Genomic DNA, 18,656 nt, shown 5'->3' with positions numbered 1-18,656 from the left:
CACTGATTAAACCAACAGAAAATCAAAATAAAAATGAAGCCATGAAGAAATCAAGTTTAACCATGGGCAAAGAAGACCTAAGCAGTGATAACCCCCAATCCCTAGACCCGCCATCCAAATTCACTGAGCACTACACGTAAGACAGTACACTTTCGTTGCATGCAGTGTGCTGCTGGCAAGTTCCGCTGCTATCTTTGTGAGACAAATGCTTTCTGCTTCTCGGAGCTCAGAAGCTCATGAAAGCATCCGAGTGGCTGAGGAGTGCGACATGGAAGAACTTAAATCCATCGACTGGGCTGAGGGGTCACGGGATGACTCGAGGGGTTAAGGAGGCAAGGATAACCCTTTTTCTCCTGAAGCCATGGGACGAGGAAAATGGCAAAATGCTACTTTTAAACCAGCGCGGCAGCAGTGCCATTAACTGGTTTTTCTAAGCAGGGGAAGGATGCTGTCAGGGATCAGGACAATTAGCTGATTTAGAGTCAAGGAAGAGAAAAAAATGTGGGTCTTTCCCATAATCACAGAGAACACAAGCCATTTATTACCTACCCGTGGCACACATGTGTGTAATATGTACACTCGCACAATGTGTGTGCCCAGGTAACTGTTTTCTACCAGTCAAGGAGCTTCGCAACATGTTTTCTAGTCATCTTCTCACCACGCGTGGAAGGTGGATCCTGGCTGTTAGCTAATGGGAACTGCAAGTTAACCAGTTCTTCTGATTTTGTCCTCACAGCATAGTTGCTCTATCTTGGTTGCAGATTATGCCACGTTTTCCTTGAGTAATGAGCCAAAATAAGCAATGCTTCCCCCAGTGTTAACTTTCATATGAACTCAGGAAATGGAAGAGATGGCATCACGATTGCTTTGGCTCCTTTCATGTAATAAAAATGGCTTTTAATTTTTTCTAGAGAGTATTTTGTGCCAGTACAGGGGCTTAACCTCAAGGTTTCACTCCCTTGCTCAGCAATTTCTAAGTTCTGCTGGAACACTACTTAAGCATTCCTCTAGGCCTAAAAAGGTGTATTTTTTTTTAAAGGAGGGAAAATGGGAGAAAATGAGGAAGGGGGTAACAGTGTTCAAAAAGAAATGTACTCATTACTTTACATAGGTAACTGTAACCCCTCGGTACATCACCTTTACAATAACAATAAAATTTAAAAAAGCTCCTTACATCTCAGCCTCCTGAGTAGCTAGGATTATAGACATGAGCCACCAGTGCCTGGCTAAAATTTTTATTTTGAGGGAATCCTTCCTCCCTTCCCTTCCTTTCCATGTTGTGGGTACAAATAAGTACTGTTAAAGAGATTAGTAATAGTTTGTTTTCTTATTTAGCCTAATACTTCAGGCACAAACTAATCACATTTACCTGTCTCTTTTCTTCATGTCCATCCTAAATTAGAATGACTTACAAAGGGTGGAGGAGTAATTTATCTTTTTTCCCTTGGTCTTATTTCATCCTCCTCAGTGTTTTTGTGATGTAAAGAGATGTCCATGTTTGTTTTGTGACAAAGTGAGGAAGGTGGAAAATGACTAGAGAGGGATGGTGCATCTATGTAAAGGGACCTAAGTCTGTTAACAGGTGCTAGGGAGACAGATGACGATCAGGTGGGGGTCAACCTTCTGGAAATTCAAATTCCTCTGTCAGTGGAAACTGGCAGGAAAGCCAGAAGTGACTTCTTGGCAAGGTGTGTGGTTCTAAATGTGCCCAGCAGCCTCTGGAGCTCTGTGTGGCAGATAGGCGAAGGCCTAAGCTCCACTCTCATGCACTTGTCAGTTGAAGCCTTGTAGGACTGCGTTCCTGTGCTCTGTAGTCTCTGAGACATGGATTGGGGCGTGGGGGTGGGGCTTGTAGTCTCTGGTACCCCAGGTCTCTTCCCCCTGGTTTAGGTGTCTTTTTATTGTCCATCTTTGTTTCACACAGGAAGAGAAGCAACTTCTTTCTCCTGAAGTACTGCAAAGATGTTTCAGGACTAAGAATTCCTGTGAGGTTTAAAGCTTTAGCAATGTCCTCTGTCCGTCCTAGCTAAGCTGTTGGCTGTGTTTTGGATTAACCCTCGGGGGGAAGTAAGGGTATGTTGGCTGAAGAGTTCGGTTTGCTTCTGCTGGTACTATGCATGTGGAAGCTAGTTACGGCTGGCCTTAGCAGCCAGGAGAGAATGTGAGGGAGGCTGTGGAGGAGGTAACAAGTGAAAGCGCTGTAGATGCCAAAGGGGCCCCTGTGCACATCAGCGAGGAGGGGCTTGTCCTCTCCAGCCTGTGGCGTTTTTATCCCTCTATGATGTAGCCATCTTTTTGGACAAAATACTAAAACTTAGTATTTAAGCCCCGAATTATTTTGGAAAATCTGGGGTGTGATGTTTGCCAAATTTAGGGTAATATAAGTAGTAGATTACATGGCAGAAGGATGACTTCAATTTATGGTAGTGATTCCTGGGAATTACCTGATGTTATTCTATATTAAATCATCATTGTTATCAGAGATAACAGTTGTAAACTCAATTACTGGTACCTAATCACTCCTAAAAGCCTTGAACTACAGACACAAGATTTGAGACAGTTGCACAAAATGCTTCCACTTCAAAAAGAACAAGGTTCTTCTTTTAAAAGGCCAAATGGCTTGATGATCTATTTATTCTGGATTTGCAGGCATGCTATTTGGATGAGGAAGGCTGGGAGAAAATGACAGATGTGGCAAACTTCTGTGAGGGAGGGCTCCTTAAACTGGTTTGACAATATGATCAGCTTGTGGTATTACCACTGAGTCCTTTACCTTCATCATTCCAGTGTCTTTAAATTGACAGACACACCCATAAATATGAGCATTTTGAGGGGCCACTATAGAGATGGTATTGCAGAGAAGAATCAGGAGCAGTGCACACTACATTTATTTGCAAGCTACTGCATCAAGTTACAAACCCGAGAAAACATACTAGCCTTCTTGCCTGTTTTCTTTAGTATACAAGCTATTTTGTTGGAGCTCATTTTTTTCATTTGTATACATGAAGCTTCTAAGCTACCAACTACTACGTGTCAAATGTATGGGACCAGAGTAGATGAATGTTGAGTACAATTAGTGGCACATTTATATATGCCCTATATTATCAAGGGAACAAGTATGTGCTTATGTACTTGTGTGACTAAGAATATGGATTAAAACAGCAATTTCACAATGCAAATTAAGAGTGAAAAGTCACACTAATGTGCCCAAAGCCTCTTTTACTTTTTCTTCTTCACATAAAATAGTTCCATAAGCACTTTTTACCAGGTGTTTAACCAATTATAATTTTAAGCACTGTGCAGTAAGCCACTTAGAAAAATTAATGCAGTTGAAACAAGGAAAAATTAGGATGCACTTAACTTACATTTCAACATACCAAATCAGATACAGACTCTTTGGTGCGCATATAAACACAAAACATTTTATCTTAGTGCAGATATTAATATACAAAACATGCCTAGGGAACCCTCAAGTAACCCAGAGGTGAAAAGCCCTGAATTATTCATGTTCCTTCTTGTAATCTTGCTGATTCATGCTTTATCTTTAGGGAGGAATGGTACTGTTTTATGGCCCCGCCATTCATTAGTGAATAAGGACACCAAGGAGCTGTCAGGCTAAGACGAGGCATCTATCTACTTTCCTGCAAGCTATTTTGTTCATGGAAGAGGGTGTTCTATTAAGAAGCCTATGGTATCAATGGTACCACATAGGCAATGGTTCCTGAGAAAGAGGCGGATAGGTAACAGCAATAACATATAGAGGGTGTGGTTAACTGTTTTCAGGATCTGACTGATAAGGCATCATTTGCTGAGAAAGAACAATCTGAGAGGATACTCCATTCCTGGAGGGTTTTTTTCCTTGCTACTTGGAGACAAAGAGCAAATATTAACTCCAAGTCCATGTTGAGATTGTAGTAAGAGCTCTGTACTAGTGATACCAAACAAGAAAAAACATATTTCCATTTGTGCATGATTTTTATTTTTTAAACGTTTTTCAGTTCATACTGGTTGGTTGGGATTATGTGCAATTCTTTCTCAACTTCTTTAAACACAATCAAACAATTTAAGCTTGTCCTTGCCAGAGCAGAGTTTGAATAAGACCCCACACAATAACTAGTTATGGTTTCTCTACCATTCAATGAAGTTTCCCTTGGGTCCTCACAATAAGGATGGGAAAAGCCCAGCGACGTACAACAGAGTGGGGCAGAGCGGACACAGACGAGGACACACAGACAGCAATCATGAGCACGTGCTGAGGAGGACAACCATCCCACTGGCCTGATACTCTGCAGACCAAGGACAGGCAGGCGATCAAATCAAAGTCCTTGTTTGAGGGGAACTAGGTCCTGGGGCAAGAGAAGCAGCATGAGGGGATGTGTACGAGCACACACATCCTCAACCTAGGTGTCGGACAGGCTCAGAAAGGAGCTGGACCAGAAACAGGAGGCAAGGGACGCCCAGGAGGCTCCTACGTGGCTGCTGAAAAACGTAAAAACTAGAGGCAGTTTTAACTGGAATCAAACCTTCTGGCCATTACATGGCTACCAGACTATGAGCAGTATGGTAATCAAGAGCTATCATATTTGGGAGAAATTGTTTTTTCTTTTCTATATAACAGATCAAACTCAATCCCAGTTTTTGGTTTTTCCCAGAAATCGGAATGAAAGGATTCAGTACCATCTGCAATTTCCTACTTTTAAACATCTGACTTATTTGCTAATAGGATTGTAAAGTTAAGTCTTGATTTGACTGAGTTTTAGGTTCTTTTCTTTTTTAAACAAATAAAGTGTTGTTATTGGTTTTTTTTTTGTCCTTTAAAACATTTAAATTGTATGGCATTATCAAAGCAGTTGGTCTTTAAAAACAATGTGCTTTTTCTGGAGTCATGGCTTACACTAGGGCACATGATGATGACTCCTTTATCGACTTTTTAGAGTTAGAATTCAGAGCCCCGTGGTTGCTAAGCGGGCTCTCTACCCTTGAGCCATGCCCCAGCCCACGGGGGTTTAGATTTTATAAAAATCGCAATGGGACGGTGGGTGTTAAGCTGCCTAGGCTGTACAGTACACAACCGGGTTCAAAACCCAGAAGCTCTCTGGCCTTGTCCTGAAGACAAGATTAACCAGTCAGTCCAGGGGTCCACACCAAGCACCATCTGAAACTTAAGTCTTGGACACTTCCCCATCCGCATCTAAGATGAGAAAAATAGGTGCAGGCTGGGTTTGTAGGACAGACTGTGCAGTTCTTCCGAGGGCGGAGGCGGTGTGTGTCAGAACCGAGGGCAGCAGGTAAGGTACCTGCCTCGCGCCCACAGTGAAACAAGGGGAGACACTTGCGCGACTACTTGGCAGTGCCTCCTCTCCACCCAGTTTCCTTTCCTTAGTTCCACCTGGCATACTTGTCAAAACCCTTCTGATTTTAAAGGTGTGTATGTTGGGGGTGGGGGTTAAGATCACCTGATCCAGAACTTTCCAAGAACTTTGTCTGAGCTCTTACAGTTGATGCTCACCAGAGCTGGGTGCAAGCTTCCTACCTTCCACTCCACTATTTTTTTTTTTTTTAACCACACACTACCTAAAGTAGGGCAGAAGAAATCCCAAACCAAACTCCTCACACCTTTGAAGCTATCAGTTAACCACAGCCACCTGAGGACGAGGGGCTTCTATGTTGGAAGCAATGTGGAGTGGTAGTAATAACTGGTGGGGCATTTGCGAGACAATGCAAACAAGGATAGCTTCTGCATGTGCTCCTCCACCCCGAGTTTTAGTTCTCCCCATTCCATATCCTTTTAGGGCCATTTGCTGGCTGTGCATTTTCTGTGGAGAATTTGGGGGAAGGCTGTCCACCAGAGCAGCAAATACTCACTGTTTATGGTACCTGCTAGTGCATTTATATTATTCAATCCAACAGTGGCTCCAGCCAGTCCTTGCAGAGTCCCCAGAGAGGTCAAGGAATTCATGGCTGCACCAGCAGTGGAGTTGGGGGTTGAAGCAGCCACTGAAAGACAGAGAAGAAGGAGAGGGAAAGCACAAGATGAGCCAAGAAATCTCCACCATCAGAGAGAGACAGGCTAAGCCACTGAACTGATGCAAGTCCACGATCCTCCCGTGTGTCCGTCCTGTAAAAGGCAAATGGGGTTATACTCCTGGCCATTCTGATAATTAGACTCCAAGATTAAAGAGACAGTCATAACAGGCTGAGGATGTAGCTCAGTGGTAGATGGGTACTTACTTAGCATATGTATGTGTTAACATATTTTCCCACGGAACTACCAGGAACAGAAATTTTTTTTATCCACGTGTAGAAATTTTGGAGCTGAGAAGTAAAGATTGAAACAAAAAAATTCCTATAGGGTTCACAAGTAGGTATGGCTGGCAAAAAATGAAGTACTGGTGTCCATTCTGAAGAACTATGGGTAAAAAGGAAAGCGGGAAGAGCCTCAGAGAACTATAGCATACCACTAAGTACACTGCCACTGTATCTGCAGTGCACACCTGCTGTGCATACACCCAAGGGAGAGAGGAAAGACCAGAAAAACAGATATGATGGCTAATATTTTCTTGAACTAATTAAATATTAATCATTTTATCCAAGAAAATCAACAAACCCAATAAGATAAAACAGTCCTTTCTCACAAAGATATATTTACCCAGGTACATGATAATTAAAATGCTGACAAGGCAAAGAGAAAATACTGAGGCAGTAGAGAAGCCTCTGTACACCAGTGGACTCAAGGCTGACTTCTCAGTAGAGACAGTGGGGTTAGTGAGTATCTGCAGGGTATGTGCAGAGTGAAGAAAAGATAGCTATACCTAAAAATTATACCCATCAAAGTTGTCTGCCCCAAACGAGGGAAAGGCATAAAGAAAGATGTTCTTAGATCAAGAAGAAACCCCAAGGGCTGGGGATATGGCCTAGTGGCAAGAGTGCCTGCCTCGGATACACGAGGCCCTAAGTTCGATTCCCCAGCACCACATATACAGAAAACGGCCAGAAGCGGCGCTGTGGCTCAAGTGGTAGAGTGCTAGCCTTGAGCGGGAAGAAGCCAGGGACAGTGCTCAGGCCCTGAGTCCAAGGCCCAGGACTGGCCAAAAAAAAAAAAAAAAAAAAAGAAGAAACCCCAAGTCATTGCTACCAGAGATCTTACAAGAATGAATCAAATTCTTCACACTGGAAGTTGTTTTAGAACCAGGGCAGATCTAAATCAAAAGCCATCCTTAGTGACCTCTCTTCCTTGTCACTTGGACTGAAATCAGGAACACACAGAGCAATCCTAGTGATGTCCCTCCCTCCTGGTCTCCTTCCTTGTAGAACTAGGATTTGAACTTGGGCATCATGATTGCTTGGCAGACCCTCTACCACACCTAAGCCATGCCCCTTAATTGTTTATTGCATTACTTATTATTTTTTTAGGCAGGGAGTAAGCGTCTCATGCTTTTTGCATAGGGCCAAGATCCATCTACTTTTGGCCTCTTACGTAGCTGTGATTACAGTTGTGAACTACTATGCCTGGCTTATTGGTTGAGATGAGGTCTCATTTTTTACCAGGTTAGCCTTAAACCATATTTCTGCCTCTCTAGAATTATGAGTGTAGGCTACCACACCCAGCCTGACATTTCTTTTTCTTTTTCATTTTTGTAGAAGGCAGATTATTGTATAGTACTTTCAACTTGGGGCAAAGCTGACTGCTGAACTGTTCAGGAACTGGCCATCCATATTCACCACAAATGATAGAGAACTGACCACCAAGGGACTGTGAGTCTACTTCACTTAAAACGTCTTTCCCATATAGTAATCAGCTGCTGAAAGCACAAGCAACTTTGTGGCTCTGGAAATAAATAATTATAAACAGAGAAAACTGCCTGAATCTACCGAATACACTCAAGAAGTGGAGCCCGCTGTTTCCATCCGCCTCCATGGGCGTCGGAGCTGTGTTCCAGCAGCGCAGGGAGTCTGAGCAGGCAGAGCAATTACAATGACATGGATGCTACCACCTTCGCAGGCCACAGTCCTAGGGCACTGGCCTGCCACAGCCAGCCTCTCCTCCCACGGGGCCTCATTATTCTACAGTAACCACACTTCTTTTAATTTATTTCACAAAGATCATGTTTGGTGGGGAGAGAGAAGAGGGAAGTGGGACTGGGTAGGAGGAGGCTGTCAGACAATGGTGTCAAAGAGGTGAGGCTGTGTGATCCCACTACTTGACAGTCTGTAACGGGATGATGTTTTAGCCCACAAACATCTGTACCACTCTCGTTCACTACACATGCAGGTAGCAAGCTTGAAGCTAGTGTGCATTTCTCCAAAATAGTATTTAGTAGTATATCAAAATATTCAGTCTCATGTGCTTGCATACCACTATAAATATATATGTAAACACATACATATATAGATACATATATATTCATATATAGATACATATAAACCTCAATATTTCAATGGAAAGTGAAACTGAAAAATTGTATTTCACAACTGAGAAAATGAGATTGCCTGCTCTGGGGGCTGGGGATATGGCCTAGTGGTAAAATGCTTGCCTCGTATACATGAAGCCCTGGGTTCGATTCCCCAGCACCACATATACAGAAAACGGCCAGAAGTGGCGTTGTGGCTCAAGTGGCAGAAGACTAGCCATGAGCAAAAAGAAGCCAGGGACAGTGCTCAGGCCCTGAGTCCAAGGCCCAGGACTGGCAAAGAAAAAAAAAAAAGAGTGCTTGCTCTAATAACTCTTGGTTCCTTAGGCAGCAAATACAATTAAACTTCCTCTTACATACTGCAGATGAACTTTTCCATAAACCCTCACCCGAATTAGGAAGGAAGTTTTTTCGTATCTAGACCTACTTAGATTCTTAACCTATCTGTGAGATAAGTACTTTGCTGCTTCAACTCCTTTCGGAGTTTTAACTCAAAGTTCCAAGTAAACTGCCATTTGAGCCATATTCTGCTTTTTAGGTAGGATCTCGTTTCGCCTGGGGCTACCTTTCCACCGCAATCCTCTTACCCCAGATTTCCTGCACACCCAGGGCAGCAGACTTGTGCTACCATGCCTGAGACTGGGTACTGTTTTTCTTTGGCCTGCCTTCAACTACAATACTCCCATTTCTGCCTCTTCTTTGCTTTGCCTCTGTTGCAACTCAAGTGGTTATTTCCCCAATCCTGCCAAGTTCCTTAAGTCTCAGAGGCTCTGGTTCTCCTCATCAGCCAGGGATCTGCCCCTTCTTCACCTTGATTCTAGCACACTAGTCACAGGCCTTTTCCTGCAGTGCAGTCTCAATCCACTCTTCCAGTCTCTGCCACGCCTGGGGGTCAGGAAGCCCAGTACTGGTGGGTGGACATACTTGAGTGAAACCTGTTTACATGAGTTTCTACAACATGTGCCAAACCTATCTTATAGTACAACTGTTTCCTTGTCCTTAACACCCGCCTTTAGTGAAAACACTGCTCACTGGCCACCCAAACAGCATGCTGAGGTCATCTTTACTGTCTTCCCTTTTGTTCTCTTTCACATCAGATTGGTTCCTAAGTCCAGACATGACTTTCTTGGGGTCAGAATCTGTAAGTGGCTCTTTACTACCTATAAGAACAAGTTCTAGCTCTGCTAACTATGGTTTTTTTTTTTTTAATATATCTACTACTTGTGAAAAACGAGATGAATATCAGTTTGTGGATTAAATTCTTCTGCATATTCCATGTTTGACACTGAATGTCTCCATTCTGTTTCTACCTACCAAAGTTCTACCAATTCTGAAAATTTGGGCTTAAAGGTCAACTCATCTATTCTGATCCCCACATTTCCTCAGGACAGATGTTCTCTGTCACTGACATGTACCTTACCTTGAAGTGCCAGACTTTGAAGTCAGGCCCCATTTTACCACGTGAACCCCATTTTAGAGTTGAACCCTGAGCCAATCAGATTTGTACCTGTGTCCTAATCTTGCTTGCTTGAACACCTGATTGTTGTAACCTTGTTCTTTGCCTTTATAAGCCCTGTGTAATCACAGCTTGAGGCTCCCTCCTAACCTCCGCTGTGTCGGTGGGTTAGGACAAGGCCCGAGTTGCAGCTCGCTTAAATAAAGCCTCGCCTTGCTTTTGCATTTCGGAATGTCTGAGTCTCGGTGGTCTTCTTGGTGGTGGTTTCGCGACTTGGCACAACAACCTGTCTGTCTCCAACCAGATTCTACAGGTTGGTGCCATTTTGCTAATTTTTGTACATGTCTGCTGTCCCAGTTTATAGTGGTTCATGGGATGAAACCACATAAACGCTAACATTTTTCTTAACTCTCAATCACTAGACCTTAGGTTACAAGCTTCTGAGACATTGTGACTAGAACAGAATGTTTTTTTACCTAATACAGAACACAATTCAGCAATTAACACATGCTTTTCATATTATGATGTTGGCAGTGACAACATGGTTACACCATGATGTAGCGGGAATGTGGTTGTGATGGACAGAGAACATATCCTTGCACTCTTGGCACCACAAGGGGAGCAGATCTGGACTTGTCTCCCTGTGCACAGCAGTATTGAAAAATACAGCACTAAGCTGGGTGCTGGTGGCTCATGTCTGTAATCCTAGCTACTCAAGAGGCTGAGAGCTGAAGATTGAGGTTTTAAGTCAGCTTGGGCAGGAAAAGTCTCATGGGACTCTTCTCCAATTACCCACCCTAAAACTGGAAATGGAGCTGTGGCTCAAAGTGGTAGTTACCCTAGCCTTGAGTAAAGGAGCTCAGGGACAGCATCCAGGCCCTGAGTTCAAGACCCACAACCAACCACAACAATAAAAATTAAAAAAAATCATTAACATTTATCAAAGTAGAGTTCAGTGCCGCTCAAAGCAAAAAACAGAAAGTACAAGAGTCAGGCTGTAACTATTAAAGTGTTGGACCCCAAACAAAGAGTAATACACCAAGTGAGGAAAGCCCTAAAAATGCAGTGATAGGGTCTTGGTAGCCACCAGCGACATGAAACCAGCAATTACTAGAAAATCATTTCCAACTATTTTTCCCCTGAATTGTGCATTTTAAATGTTCAAAGTCTTTTGGTTTCTGTGTAATGCTTCTGTTGAGAAGCCACTAAGCAGAAGTGCCAAGCACACTTATCTCTGGAAAAAACCCCTCACATATGCTGTTTTTGTCCCTGCCAAAACTACCTGAAGGGGGGCTGGGGATATAGCCTAGTGGCAAGAGTGCCTGCCTCGGATACACGAGGCCCTAGGTTCGATTCCCCAGCACCACATATACAGAAAACGGCCAGAAGCGGCGCTGTGGCTCAAGTGGCAGAGTGCTAGCCTTGAGCGGGAAGAAGCCAGGGACAGTGCTCAGGCCCTGAGTCCAAGGCCCAGGACTGGCCAAAAAAAAAAAAAAAAAAACTACCTGAAGGGCAGTTAGCTATTCAGAACTCTTTGCTGCATTAATAAATGTGCAAAACAATGTAGAGATCGAAGTGGAAGAAAGTAGATGATCAAAGTTCTCCTTCCTCATCTTTGTCCAACTCAAAATTTAACATAGGTATAAAGCATGATAATAATGGTTGTAAAATACTATTAATGGTACAGAAATTATAGTTTGCACACAAGGGCTATTCAAATTCTTTTCCTATGGGGGAAATTTAGTAAAATAATACTTTTTAAAAAGCCAGTGCTAGCTGGGCACCAGTAGCTCATGCCTTGTAGTCCTAGCAACTTAGAAGGCTAAGATATGAGGATTATAGTTCAAAGGTAGCCGGGGCAGGAAAGTCCAGGAGACTCTTATTTCCAATTAACTACCAAAAAGCCAGAAGTGGAACTGTGGCTCAAGTGTTAGAACACTAGTCTTGAGCCAAAAAGCTCAGGGACAGCGCCCAGGCAGAGTTCAAGCTTCAGGACTAGCACAAACAAGCAAAAGAAAACTGCCCCCAAATTAATGCTAATGAAAGCTACTACCGAAAGCATATTCCTTTTTTTTTTTTGGCCAGTCCTGGGGCTTGGACTCTGGGCCTGAGCACTGTCCCTGGCTTCTTCCCGCTCAAGGCTAGCACTCTGCCACTTGAGCCACAGCGCCACTTCTGGCCGTTTTCTGTATATGTGGTGCTGGGGAATCGAACCCAGGGCCTCATGTATATGAGGCAGGCACTCTTGCCACTAGGCCATATCCCCAGCCCAGCATATTCCTTTTTTAATGAACTTTCCTTTCACTACATTTTGTTAGGGCTGACCTGAAAACTGGAGTAACTAAATATAAGTTTTAGTGTTAAAATTATAACAGCTTCTAAACTCTGATGATGACTCCATGATAGAGGCTGCACCCCCACCCGTGAGACTAGTTTCTTATAGCTTGACATTTAAAAATGTAGGGAGCACTTGTTCACTTCTATACCTGGGTAACAACCATGGTAACAGACAGTAAAAAATGATCATAGTCATAGACTATAGAAATAACCATAATAGTAGTAGAAATGCCATGGTAACTGTTGGGTTGGTTTTCTTATGATTGAGTACTGGATTGTTTTAGCCCGCTCAAGCTTGCTTAGTGGTAATGGGAAAACATGGTCGCAATTGTTCAAATAAAGTTGGTACTAGGTCAGCCTGACCGCAATATTCTGCTTCTGTAAACGGCTTGCTTAACCCATTTGTGACTTGCTCTTCCCCCTGCACTAACCCCCTGCATCAGTGCTACGTGACCACCTGTTGTCAACTCCTGATATCGAGGCCAGTTCCTGATATCAAAGCCAAAATAGGTAACTGAAAGGCTAGATAGCCAATGGAAATAGGACAAGACTTGCTTGCTAAATGTCATCCAATCAAGTATCTGCCAAGTTGGAAATACCCTGCCCCTGTTGTAATCACAATAAAAACCCTGCCTATCTGAGGGTCGGGGCTCTCAATCCTGATCCGCTGTGTCGGTGATGGTTGGGAGTCCAGGCTCGGGCTTGCAATAAAGACTCTCGTGCGTTTGCATCAGTATCGGCTCCTTGGTGGTCTTTGGGGACCAGAAATCTGGCATAACAATTTTGTGTCTTGCCTGGTAAGACAGGTGTGCCAATTTTCTGGTAATATATTTTGATGCCATGACTCAGACCAATCCTATTTGTTTCTGCAGGACATAAGAACAGTCGTCCTCACCTTTGCCTGGCTTAAAGAGATGCCTATTGGTTCTGCTCTGCAAATACTTTTCTACTGCTGGACAAGTGCTTTCTTTATCTCACCCTATATTATCTTCCAGCAGCGCAGCTAGGCACAACCTGCTTTGGAGTTCTTTCCAGGTGTTGTGCCATGTCAGGAAAGCCACGCTAAAAGGGGCCAGAGAAGGGGAGGGAAGAGAAGGGTGCTACGAAGTTAGTTAGCGTTTGGGTGGTTGCTTGTGGGGTAGGAGCAGATATCACAGCTCTGGAGGTAGGGAAGTAAGGTGAACCTGGAATAAAAGACCTTTTTATATGAGAGCTGTTAATTAAAGCAAGTCTAAAATAGCAGAGAAAGTTTTTGTTTTTAATTTAATGAAAAATGTAAACATAGGCTAAAGAGAGGATGATCATGTTTTTTACAACTTAAAGAAACTGAATCAGAGGTAATGTGAGTGTCTCTTTATGTTGTGTCTTTTAAATGACTTCTGTATGTTAAGTCTACTAGAATACAAAGTTTAGGAAGACACGAACAACTACATAGCCTCTAAATTAATAATATCAGTCCTTTACAGGCTTATGTGATGTGTTCCTAAGTTTAACAACGAATGCTAAATAGTCCTAACAAGCTGTCAATGATCCTAAAATGTTATATACAATATAAGATAAGTAGAGTGCCCTGCCAATTGCTAATTGTTTCAAAATTTTAGCCACCGCTATTCTAGGTCTTTTGTCATTCCAGATTCGATTCTCCCCCTGAGCATTTGCAGCCAGGCCCAAGGAAGATGGTTCTTACAAGTACATAACATTTAAAATTTAATGGATTCTACATAAACACTGCACAGAAGCTATTTTTTTCTAATCACTTCATTTCTTAAATTTGGCTCTAAAGGGCATTACTAGTACAGACCTGATCTATCTCTCATACTTCTTCAAAATGGGATGAGACCAATCAGGACATCTCAACAATGAGGAAGAACCAAGTGGGACATTTCATCTTAGCCATAAGAAAAGAACTACCAAGACAAGGTTTATCCTGACAATGAGGGACTAGAAAGAGACAAGCAACGCAGAGAAAGGAAACTGTTACCAGAATTGAGATGGAGTCATTTGTGTCTTCCTTTTCAAAAGTTACTGAAGCCAAGAGGTTGGGAAGAAATAGTTCATAAGCATGATTACCTGATGTCCATGCACAGCCATGCTTAGCTACCTTCCAAATGACTAGGAAAGTGCACCGTTGCTTACCTATTACCTGGCATTTCTATAGATACAGCAGGGATACAGATGCCCTTTCTCCTATGGGACCTTACATTGTTTCAGCCAGGTTTGTTTTCTCTTGTCTCCTGGCTATAAAACTATACTTTAAGGGCTAATTCTTCTAAATTCAGAGTACACTTCTTCCTTAGATGCAACTACTGTTGGTTATGACCTCCTAAAAATATACCCTTACTAGAGGGCTCCTGTGAATCAGAACCTGGAATCCCAGCTGTCCCTGCTATCCCCATCAACAGAGCGAAGACCAGAGGATCCTGACCTAAGAGGCCTCATTCCAGCAGGAAGTAGCCAAGGATTGACTTGGCCTTTCCATTCCCTAATGTTTTTTCAAGGGGGAATATTGATAGGTAGGAGGTAGGCATGAGTGACAGAAAAATGCAAATGAAACCTAAAATGGAGGATAAGATCACAAAGTCTCAGGGAACATTGCAATTAAACTTCCCAACCAGCCCATCAAGTTCGCTGAATATCATTAGAGGGAGTTTTTGAGTAGTCCACCCACCTAAGGATTAAAATTGGCCTCTTTTCAGCTGAAGCTAGATCTTTAACTTACCTACCCAAAGCACTGAACTATGTATGTACTTAGAGGTCAAACGTAATTGAGTAAAATTCCACCACCACCTTTGGGACAGTGACTGTGCCAGAGGGCTGGTCGTGGGGAAGGATTTACCACTCCAAGGCCCTGCACTCACTCTTCAGTAGAAACATGTGCTGGGGTAAAAATCTCACCCTAGCTGGGACCCATTTTCACTGTATTGCAAGTCTGTTACTTTTCTAATACACTTTCCAATAATAATCATAATAAATAATGTGTCCTACGTTTTACAAGTGCAATATAAATTAAAAATACTTTGAAAAGCTGAAGGGGATCTAACTTTATCTAACCAGTAGAGGCATGCTAGAAGTTATGCAGAATTACTGATGTACACGTAATTAAAGCAGAGGGTACTGAGGATGATCTATGTGTGTGTCATTTTTCAAGGACCACATTAGGGTAAGTGGTTCTTCTGAAAAAGAACTATCTTTGTTTAAGGCTGTAGACTTTTCCTTATTTTATACCATGACATTAGAACACTTTGAAGCCATTTTTTGGGAGGGTAAAATCCTGTAATTAAAAAAAATTGCTTCATATGAGCTTATTCTAATATGTTATTTATTTGTTCTTCAGAAACCTATTAGAAGTGAGTATTCACATGTAAGATGTGGCTATGTTTGTATTCCTCAAGAACCAAATATTGTAAGGCTGGTGAACTGATGTCAGCTCAGTGCCACCTCACTGTGTACACTGGCTACACAGAATGAGTGGTTCTTACATGAAAGACTGTTTCACTTGGTTCTTCTTTTGAATTAATTACAAATAAACTTTTGAAGGCCTGTGTATATGCCTTGCTCTAAATGCAAGGGCAATTACCAACACATAACATACTCTTAATGCTTTAAAAAGCTTACTAGATAGACGGTTAAGACACAGATATGTGCCCAGACATCAGTCCTGAAAAGAAAATATGAGTGTTTTGGTGGAGGCTTGGCAGCATGAAAGACTATAGGTGGGGCTTACAGGACTCCTATTCTTGCTAACATTCCACACTGCCTTCAATACCCTCAAGGAGTTCCAGGTAGTTTCTCAGAACTAGTTAAGTCTTTATGTTGGAGATATCATGTGGAAGTGAAGCTGTACTGGAAGGCTTTATTAGTAGAGGTAGCATCTGCATTGATTTTTTTTTTCTCTTAGGAACTGATAAAAGCATGAAGACTGAACTAGGACTGGTTGTGAGACGCAGCCACTGGGTCCCATCAGTGACTGAAAATGGAGGGAAGCTAGTAGGAAGAACAGGTCAGAAAGAAGTTTAGTCTTGGGCTGTCTGAAGTTGAGATATCATTGCAGTAGCCTTAGGAAGATGGCCTCTCCCAGAACCCTTGGTTGGTCTGTCCCTCTCTCTGGGTCTCATCATCGTCTACCCAGAAGATGTTACTACTTGGAGGGGCAGTGTAGAACCAAAGGTAATTTTATACACTGGTCCAACAATACTAGACAGATCAGAAATGTGATTTAATCAGCCTATGAATGCCTGTCTCCACAGAATGTATGTCTCATGTGATATAATATACACTGTAGGATAGCAAAGACTCCTGTGAGCTGAAAGGCTGTACTATAAGTTCTAGATGGAGTTTGGTTTCCTACTGCTAATGCTCTAGGGACTCAGGAACGGCAGACAGGATCTGCTCATCAGTTATCACCATGTGAAGAGTGCAGGAAAGCCCCAAATCACATCAAAACACCTTCTATTTCTGCAAACCTCAAATCATCCACAGGGTTTAACATTTCCCTGGGACTTGGTCTTAGCCTTCAAGAAAGCTGAAGCTAGGGGAAAAGACTGTCCAGAATTTAAAGGGAAAACTCTTTGAAGAGGCATCAGTAGGCATGGAATAATGTGGACTGCATTTTAAGATGCTTTTCACTATTGAAAGAAATTATCCATTATCCTGAAGTGTGCACTTGACTGAGTCTGTACTTAAAGAAACATCTGGAGAATTTTAAAATATCTTTTTCCTTTAAAAAAGGAGACCAGAGGAAGGTCAGTGAAATAGTGTGACATATAAATGCAATTTTAGGATTTAGATAGAAAATGCCAAAGGAAGGTTCATATATAGTTAACAGTCATGCTGTCCTCCAAGCTCTCAAAATTATCAGACAAAACCATGCAACGTAGCTTCCATGCCTAACCTACAATTTGCTGCTTTCTATAAACACAGAAACCTCAAAAACAGGTTTCAAACTGAGTAAGAAGTGACCTAATAGTGAATGAAACAGAAGACTTGAAATAAACAAAGGAAAATTATCATATCAAAATAAAATATAAAAAACATAATTAGATTAGGCTTCAAAAGACCCACGAAAAACTCGCAAAAGGCATAATATGCACTTACCTGGTTTTATTATTCCATGATTTAATTTCTAATTTTATTCACTACCATCTGATAATTGCATGAAATACTTATTCTAACCACGGGCAATTTAAACTATTTTAATTTTTATTTCAAGGCCATGAGACAAAGGAACCCATTTATGGCCTAAGGGGATTTTTTAAAACAAAAATTAAAGCTAAATCACTCATGTTTCAAAGCCAAGACTATTTAAAATCATTTATAATAATGCTGTAGGGAGACTTTTTCTGGGTGTGCAAAATTGAAAAGATAAATTTACAATTATTAAAAAAATTAATAGTTTGGGGGATTAAACTGTCCCCTTCCTTTCTGGATGAATTTGTCTGAACTTAGAGACATTTAAAAATGGGGCAAACTAAGGGCATGTGTAGACGTGAGAGGATGAATCTTCCATCGTTTTCACAGCATGGCTGGATGTGTTCATGGTACAAAAAGCAAGCCCAGCCCATTATTTATTTAAAAGAAATAAATGATGGCACTGCTTTGGGGATGGCTTCCTTCTATCACACAGGAAATTGCCTGGATAAGGGGGGAGTCCCAGCCATGAATTCTACTAATCATATTTTCTGCGAATTTATAAAAGTTCCCGATGGAAATGACACAAATACATTTACTTTCACTTAAACCCCAAAGTTTTTAAAGTTACACTTGCAAAAAGTAATTGAAATACAGATTTACATCATTTTTTATGGCTATGTTTCAGGGTTCTAATGAAATACTTTCAGGTATTATTCAATGCATCCCTCCACAGAGAAGAGGAAAACCACTTTCAGTGATGCCTGAGGCATCACTGATGGAGATGGGAGGGAAGGGAGCTAGGCGCCTAGCATGCCTCCCCCTTAGGAGTACAGGAGATGCTTTACTGTGGTGGTTTGTGACTAGAGCAAGGGGAAGGGAAAGAAATCTACAAACCCATTTTCTTTTTCATTGTGGGCACAGAAACAACTGGAATGACCAAATATGTTTAAAATTTCCTCTGGGAAATACTCAGACTATCACCCTGTGTTGTGCACTCCACATCTTAAGGAGAGTATAACCAATTTGTGATCTTCACCATAATACCATGACTAGTGTTAAGGTTTAAACATGAAATCCCCTGTCCTCCAAGCTCAAGTGTTGAATCCCTAGTTGGTTGGTGCTATTGTGGGAGTTTCTGGAAACTTCAATAAGTACAGCCTACCTAGATGGAGGAAACAGGTCACTGGAGGTACTGGGGGTTTGACCTACCCCATTTCTGTATTTCCCTTTTCACTTCCTGTCTGAGGTCAACAGGCTCCTGTCATCACATGCTCCTGTCAATGTGATGTTCTACTTTACCACAGACCCAGAAACTCAGTCAA

At 42.0% G+C, this 18,656-nt stretch overlaps 1 protein-coding gene across 13 annotated transcripts in view; it reads right to left on the bottom strand.

The window, feature by feature from the left end:
* Nucleotides 1-18,656, bottom strand: part of Celf2 (CUGBP Elav-like family member 2) — a 303,253-nt gene that overhangs the window by 15,021 nt on the left and 269,576 nt on the right. For 8 of the 13 annotated variants that reach the window (XM_048367889.1, XM_048367902.1, XM_048367898.1 and 5 more), the window contains exon 10: nt 5,866-5,997. In XM_048367889.1, the coding sequence (XP_048223846.1) occupies nt 5,866-5,997 (132 nt within the window). The remainder of the gene's footprint in view (nt 1-5,865; nt 5,998-18,656) is intronic. The other 5 variants (XM_048367901.1, XM_048367890.1, XM_048367892.1 and 2 more) reach the window with 1 other exon arrangement.

The sequence above is a fragment of the Perognathus longimembris genome, chromosome 18 (genome assembly GCF_023159225.1).
Source record: "Perognathus longimembris pacificus isolate PPM17 chromosome 18, ASM2315922v1, whole genome shotgun sequence".
In the NCBI taxonomy this organism is placed as follows: domain Eukaryota; kingdom Metazoa; phylum Chordata; class Mammalia; order Rodentia; family Heteromyidae; genus Perognathus; species Perognathus longimembris.
The sequence above is the reverse complement of the archived record's forward strand: the minus strand, read 5'-3'. Positions and strand labels throughout refer to the sequence as shown.